Genomic DNA, 8,025 nt, shown 5'->3' with positions numbered 1-8,025 from the left:
AACTTGCAAAAAAAAAGAAAAAATAGAAAAATATACAGTTCTTACTATATGCGTGACCTTTGCAAAATAAAACTATGGTTGTTTATACAGAATCAAAGCACAGTAAATCACATGCATGCAAATATAGTAATTATCAGCACTGCGCAAATATCAGGCTTTTCAAGCCATACAATTGTGGAAGATGAACAGATGATCTTTTAATACTTAATGCTTAACATCAACAAGAAAAAAAAATACTTATTCCACACAAGATAGTCTGCACATGTGGAATATTAATTTTAAAAAACATAGCCATTCTTTTCAAGGCTTTTACAAATTTTTCATATTAGAATAGTAATGGCAGTTCAGGTCTTTGTAATTCCTATCTGCTTTGCTTTCTTATAGATCAACACCTGGGACACAAAGAATGCTAAGGTTTTAGGAGCATCACATTCAAATCAACAATTCTTTATGCACTATTAAGTCCTTCAGCCTTGAAATAAATCAAAATGACTAAAAGAAAGAGATTTTACTGCTGGATCTTAATGAGTTAACTTCTGCCACCTGCAGCATTTCCTCCAAAGCAAGAACCAAGTTTATTTTTACAGCTGAATTCCCAAATAACAGGTCAGTGAGGGGAAAGGAGTGTTTGCTACAACTGGGGATTTCATGTTCTGCCTTTCAGTAATTATAGGTTTCTTTGAGAATTATTCTGGCCGTTGAGTATAGTGGCTGTTTGAGCTTTTTGGTAAATTACCCTTACTTGTTTTACTCTATTTGAAAAGAAGAAAGAAGATACTAAGAAAAGATGCTGGCTTTAGAAAAATGGGGAAGGAGCCTTAATTTTTCCAAGGTAAATTTCTTCTGTTACCTTCTGAGTGAGTCATCTATCCTCCCAAGGGGTATAGTTCACTTTCTGAGCTCTTAAAATAGATTTTTGTAATGGGTTTGTTCCCTCATCAGACACTTTCCTTCTGTAGCTGCCTTAAAAGGGCTTAAATTCTTCCAGTTCCTGCCTGATTGCCTCATTTCATATCACACATCTTTGGCTGAGAAGAATGTTGAAGCATTAGCTTTTTCTTCAAAGAGAAATTTTAGCATGCAGATTTGACTGGGAATGCTGAAAAATACAGGCTCATGCTTCTGATCATATAGCAATTACTAACGGCAATTGTTGACTCCTTTAGTTACAAATAGTAGAGCTGGTAGGAAACGCATTGTGGGCCAAGCAGAACGAGGGACACCTCTTTAAAGTTTTAGTGTTCAGTACTTACTAGTTTAAAAGGTGGATGAAGAAATCGACTGAGGAAGGGAAGGTTAGCCTGTAATATGGACACTATTTTTATTAAAGTGTCAGGAAACAGAGAGTAAGGGATACTGCCAGGCGGTATTTTTGCTTGTGTACTGTAACTGGTTTGTTTCTTGTGTGCATATGATGTGAAATTTGAGTTTGCATTGACAGTTGCGTAATTTTGTATTATGCTTGGGTTTGGGTGGTGGGTTTTTTAATGTTGCAATTTGGTATTCTAAACACTGATAACTTCCATTTGTGATTTAATAAATTACTTCTATTTATTTTATTAACATGTCTGTCATTACGGTCACTGTTCAACGTCTAAACCTTGCTGTTAAAAGGTAACACTTTTTTGGTTTAATCACTTAAAACCTTGGTGAAAATATCTGGTCTTTGTCTTCACTGCTTAAAAAATGTAATTTCACTTTAAAATAAGAAGGTTGATAAGCTGATGAATGTCTTGTCTCTGTGTAGCTATCTGAAATAATTTCCGGGTGAGAAGATGGCATTGGACTCCTTATACTGATTTTAAAACCTCCTCCTATCTAGGGCTTTTACAAAGAGAGCGCTAAGTATTAAATTACCTTTTCAGGAAATAAAAGTGCAGCTTTTGTTAACATGGTCTGTACTCTACAGTATAGGAAAGCTTTAATCCTCTGCTACATCTGCCATGCCCTCTGGCGGTCACACAAAGGCCAGCTGAGAGTCTGTTTTTAAATAAACTGGAAGGTTGCCTCTGAGAAATCTTACCTCCATCTGCAATTAAAAAAAAAAAGTCTATGTTTGCTCACTTTTAGTGGTTTACAGAGAAGTGCAAAAGATTTAGTTTCCCCATTGTGTTTCAACTACAGTTTTGCAGTCCTGTGGTAGCAACAGCAATGTGCGTCTTAGACGTTAAAGTAAAGTAGTAGGATTGATGACGCTGCGTGTTGTATGGTGCTTTCTTCCTCTCACCATATTTTGGAGATCTCCTTTCATATAGATGAAATGAGGGTCAAAGATTTGTTTCTCTGAACGCTAGCTTGCCATTTTTGTCTGTGGTATTTTTAGATGCGATGAACTTTGCACAAATAAGAGTAGCTGTACTATCTAATCCCAAATTAAAGTTTTGCATTCCAGTGTATGTTTTCATTCTGGAAATTTTTGGCTATTCTTCTGTAATCTTAATAGGAATAGAGATGGATAAGTTTCTTTTTCCTATTTAAAAAAAATGTTTTGAATGTTTCACTAAAGCCTTTCTGCCTTTCTCCCTCTGCCGCGTGATTTGCACTTTATCACTCCATTAATCTTCCTTTCGGTTAAGGATACAGGAATCAGTAACGTTAAAAACGCCCTAAAGGATCTAATCTGAATTTATTACTCTTTCATTTTGAAGCAAGTCTTATACACGTTTTACAATCTTGTTTTTAAACCACTGAAGTTTTTAAAGTATAGACTATGAATCTGATCCTGCGAGCTAGTAGTAACATAAATAGATGTTATGTAATGGTTCACAAAGTCACCAGGAAGCATCAGGTTCTTGTTAGGAAACTGCTGAGGGAAAGACTTGTTTAATACCACTGGGGTTTTTTTCCCAAGAAAATGGGAAACATTCTTGACTTTTTTTTTTTTTGGTCACGCTTAGTAAGTGTGACTTCTCATAAAGTATGCTGCAATCTTTTTAAAGTGATATATGCACTGAAGATTCAATATGCAAAATTCACCCGGAAAAGTAATCTGAAACTTCTGCTGAAATTGCAGCTGAATCGGGCTGCCAAACGGGAGCTTAGCTCAGACATATGCAGGGCTAAAATTACAAGATATAGGGTGGAATATTTGAATTAGAACTACTAGAAATTACTTGGATGAAAGAAGTTATGAAACCTAAGACAGAAATCTGTATTGTGAATAAGAAAGCTTTTTTTTTTCCCCCCTCAGCTTGTGGAGCCAAAGCTTGAAAAGAGGGTAAATATGCCAAGTTTGCCTCATCAGTGAAGAAGGAATAGGCAATTGCAGGCCTACCCACTTGCAAAATATAGGTGTAGTGCTACAGTGTTAAAAGGTGTGTGAATGTCTGTGTGCTTATATAGATGCTTATATTTTAATGAAATGTTCAGCATATTTGAAAATTCAATATACAGAATATTGAATACTGTATATCAGTGTATTGGAAGGTTTATAACTGAAAAAAACTTGAAAGACAGTGGAGCAAAGAAAACTTCTGTTTCCTTTTCGTCCAAGTACCATGATCCAGTGGTCCAATTATGAAAATTTTTTTAATAAAAGTGAGGAGGGGAGAGTGTAGATATCTCTCATTTGCATATCCTGAGTCCATTGAGGTTCTCATGGCAGAAGTCATGCTCTGTAAGTTCTTCTATAGAAGATTTTGTAGAGCTCTCTCCTGAAGTACTCTTGTAGATAGTATCAGGATTGGGGCTTTTGTTTTTATAAGAATAGCAGCTAAGTATCTTCACCCAATAGCTGCTTTCTTCACAGAAAAGCACTTTGAGTGGAAATGCACCACAGAGGTTGGAGATTCATTCCTTTTCCCATGCAGGTTTCTTTTCCTATTGTGCTTGATTAGGATAAGAAAGAACAAGAGGTACAGTACTATTTAGTTACTAAAACTAATGATAATGACCAACAAATTACATTCAGTGAATTGGCAAGGATGTTTGGCATCTTAAGTAGCTATACTTCATATGCAGCTGCAATAACGTAAGCTTTAGATGAGAAATGACTCTCCTCATTTGTTTTATGAACAAAAATATCTTTGCTTAAGTCTTACTGCCTAAGATGACTGCAGGTACTGCAGGTTAAGGGAAAGACGTGCCTTTGCGAGTACTGTAAGAGATCCCAAGTAAGGGTGTTTTGATTAGGTGTGGCTTACGGAAAACAAATACTTCTAAAATGATCACTTTTTAATTAATCTAGAAGTGTTTTATAAGTCTTGATTAGTTTATGAAAAGTGCACATCATAGCGCAGACAAAGTACACAAATAAGATGCAAGGATTTAAGTTTTGCTTTGTTCAGAGCTTTGAGAAGCATCCGCTGCTCAGAGGGAAGGATTGCCTGAAGGTGGGACAGGGTCACGGGGAACAGATGGAAATTCAGTCACTTGAACAGGAGGTTACTGCACTGACTGTAATGTTCTGCCCAACAGTTTTTGGTAGCAATCTGATGGACTGCTAGTGCCTAGAAACTTCAGATGAATGGGCCCTGTATGGGTGAGGCTTTACCGCACGTGTACAATAAGCACATAGGAACTATTGCAGAATTAATTTGTGGACATGTCAGCTGTGGCACCCTGGGGACAGGTCAGACGGTGTGCACATGGCTTTAGCTAGATGACAGAGATGTTGCTCTTCACACATGCAGTTGTCGTGGTGCAGCTGGGGGCCCAGGTGAATCTAAAACTGCTTTAAAGTTTAGACAAGTCCAAGGTCCTGCTGTGAACTCTGCGCGTGTGAACTAACTGCGACTGCTGCCTTCTAGCTCCATGGCCGTGCGAGAGTGCTAACTAGGTACCTGCTGCCTGTGCCAGGCTTCAGCTGACCATGTGCTTGCGTGGGAAAGCCGGAAAATACTGACACACGCAGTACGCGCGTGGGGACAAACACCAGTATGTGGCAGGGGTGACCCGCTTCATCTGGGCTTCTGTTACAGGAGCTACCTACTGCTGTGTATTGTGCCTTTGCAGGCAAGAGTGAGGAACCGACCCTGTCTTTGCAGTATGAGTCCACGGGCAGGGGTGTGGTGTGGGTGCAGAACAGGGGATGACAGAGGGAGGACGGGGACAAGGCAGCGCTACGTGCAGCGCTCCCCTGAGAGCGGCCCGCCATCGCGCCTGGGCCTCAGGGAGGAGGACTACAGCTCCCAAGAGACTTTGCACATCCCGCGCATGCGCACACGAAGAACCCCGCGCCTCAAGCGCGGCGGCTCCCGCGGCACCCAGCGCGCTCTTCTGCGGGCGGGGGTAGGGGGCGCGGCCACGGGCCGGACTACAACTCCCAGCGGCCCCTCGCACATCCCGCGCGTGCGCACGGCGCCGACCCGGCCGCACTCCGCCGTTGTCGCCGTAGGTGGGTGGGTGGGGGGAAGGGAGCGAGCGCGGCGGTGAGGAGGAGGAGGAGGAGGGAGGGGGGGGTGAGAGTTGAGAGTTCAGCCGCCGCTGTCGCTGCCAGCTCGGACTCATGATTCCCATATGCCCGGTAGTTTCGTTCACCTATGGTAAGTAACGGCGCTCGATGTGTATGTATGTCTGTGCGCGCGGAGGGGGAAGGGATGCGGCCCGCGCGCGGGGCGGGGGCGGGGGGGGCGGGGGGGCCCTGAGGCGCCGTGTCTGACCGGGCGCTCCCGCGCTCTTCTGTCCCTTGTCTGTCTGACCCCTTCTCTTCCTCCCCCCCTCCTCCTCTGCCTCCTCCTTCCCCCCTCCTCCTGCCGGGCCTCCTGTCATGGCCCCGACCGCCGCCGCTGCTGCCGCCGCCTCTTGGTTATCGTCGCCACAGTGCCCAGCCGGCTGGGAGAAGATGCCAAAATGGCCACCGGCAACTACTTTGGATTCACCCATAGCGGGGCTGCTGCCCAGTATAGGTAACCACCGCGACACCTCCCTGCCCTGCTCCGCCCCTCCCTCTGTCCGGGCCCACAGCCCCTTCTCCCCTCTTGGCCTCCGGTCCCGTGTCCCTGTCCGGGATCTCCCCGCCCCCTCGGGGTGAGGGCTCGGGACTGCTTCCATCTCCCGCCCCGTGCAGGGGCCTCTTCTGCACCCCGTTCCTCCAGGATGGTTGTGCCTGGGACCCTTCTGCTTGTCTGCCCCGCCCGCGGGTGTGTTTTCTTATCCTCCTGGTAAGGGCCTCCCCATATCCCCAGTGCTGTGAGGGTGGGGAGGTGGAGCTGGGCGCCACGGGGGGAGGAGGAGAAGAATCGGCGGCAGTATCGGGTCCCAGGGCCCTTAAATTAAAATGGCCACTTGCAGTCAACACCACCAGCGAGTTACTGTCTGCCGCCCCCGGGCCCTTCTCCTCCTTCAGCTTCAGGGAAGAGGGGGCTTGCTCCCCAAGTCTTTGCCCCCACTTATGTCAGTGTGGGAAGATGGAAGCCTTTTTAACATAGGTTAGAACCCAGCCTATGGGAGGCTATGGGAGGCTGGGTGGGTAAGGGAAGAGCTGGAGCACCAGAAAATACAGGGGACTTCATTCCATTGAAGCAATGTTATAATTAATGTCTCTAAGAAAGTAGAGAAGCTACTTTCAGAGCCAGGCACCTTTTAAAAAGATTTCCTACTTTGATATCTAAGACCAGGAGCAGGTCTTCTAGTGGAGCTCGGGGACCTGTAACTGCACCTCTTACATCTTGTGTAGACACACTGCCATAAGTCTTTGTGCATCCAAATTGTGTATCAGAGTGTTAAAAAGTAATTGGTAGCACCTATTCTTTCATGTTTTCTGAAATCAGATCACTTAATTTGGCAAAACCCAGATACAATCAGGAACATCTTCACATTTTTGGCTTGTATTGGAGTAGCACCTTAGTTTCAAATGTGGACTTTATGTTACTCATTTCATAAATCTGTAATAAAGACCTTCCTTGACTCCTAAGTCTTGGTTAATGGGAAAAACAGAAGAATAAAGCAAATATATGAGGGGTTATTAACAAACAAATGCAGATGTGTGCTACTGTTAACTAGCTAATAAAAATTGCATACCTGACATAGTTTCAGGAATATATAGTTTTATGGAGGTCTTGGAATGACTCCCAAACTATTCTATCTATTTTTTTCCTGGAAATGGACATAAAGTACATTGAATTTCATTTACTCCAATGTTCAATAGTTAGAGGATTAAACTTAGCTCATCTTCTAGTTCTTTTAAGATTAGGTGCTCACAGTATGTTTATGTTTTACTTGACAGTTACAGTGAAATTTGGAAATTAGTTGTCATGGGGTATGAAGGAGTTTCTAAATAGGATTTTCTTTTTTTTCTTGTAAGTAAACAAATTATCTTTAAGTGAATAATAAACTGAGATCCATATGTCTGCAGTTTTGAAGTGGAGATGAGTTTTTAAAATTATTATTCCTTTTATTATGGAGCTGAGTGGTTTCTAGACTTACAAACCTGAACAACTCATTTGAAATTTCCTTTTGAATTGCAATATAAAAACATACAATTGGAATAATGTTCACGTTCAAAACTTGTTTTCATAGTTAATCCTAAATGTGTTCTTGAGAAAATGCAAAAAAACTGATTGAAGCAGCTTTTTCCTTTGCTATCACAAGTGCAAGATATTATTTCATTTGCTATCAGTAAAAGATGCTACATCCTATAAATTATTTCTGTATTTACCACATCTGAAAGTGAAGAGAGACAGCAGTCAGTGTTAAAGCAGTCCTTTCATAAGAATGAATTTAATATTTTGAGCAGAAAACACAGGAGTCACTTAAAATGTCTAAAAGGGAGCTAACCTTCATGAAGCAGACTTGGCAAGTCCTTAGTAGCTTGTTTACAGAGTGTTACAAAATCTATATTCCATTCCAGTATATTTGAGAAGGAGATGGTGGTGGCAGGGGAAGATAGTACAAGATTTAATATTGCAACAAGTCCTCTAAGATTGTTACCAGTATTTGAAGTATCAGTTTATAGAATAATAAAATTCTTGCATTCTTAGAAACCAGGATAATAAATAAACAAATGGATGTTTATCTGCATAGTTAATACATAGGTGAGCCTCATAAATCTACCAAAAAAAATTTTCTAGCCACAGGACTAAGCCA

At 42.2% G+C, this 8,025-nt stretch overlaps 1 protein-coding gene across 3 annotated transcripts in view; it reads left to right on the top strand.

The window, feature by feature from the left end:
- The first annotated feature begins 5,411 nt into the window (after window positions 1-5,411).
- ZFR (zinc finger RNA binding protein) overlaps window positions 5,412-8,025 on the top strand; it is a 46,546-nt gene continuing 43,932 nt past the window's right edge. For all 3 annotated transcript variants that reach the window (XM_076361598.1, XM_076361597.1, XM_076361599.1), the window contains exons 1-2: window positions 5,412-5,483; window positions 5,762-5,846. In XM_076361598.1, coding sequence (XP_076217713.1) covers window positions 5,447-5,483; window positions 5,762-5,846 — 122 coding nt within the window. In that variant the 5' untranslated portion in view covers window positions 5,412-5,446. The remainder of the gene's footprint in view (window positions 5,484-5,761; window positions 5,847-8,025) is intronic.

Source organism: Aptenodytes patagonicus, chromosome Z, assembly GCF_965638725.1.
Source record: "Aptenodytes patagonicus chromosome Z, bAptPat1.pri.cur, whole genome shotgun sequence".
Classification (NCBI taxonomy): Eukaryota; Metazoa; Chordata; class Aves; order Sphenisciformes; family Spheniscidae; genus Aptenodytes; species Aptenodytes patagonicus.
Note: the sequence above shows the minus strand (reverse complement) of the source record. Positions and strands in the feature narration are given on the sequence as shown.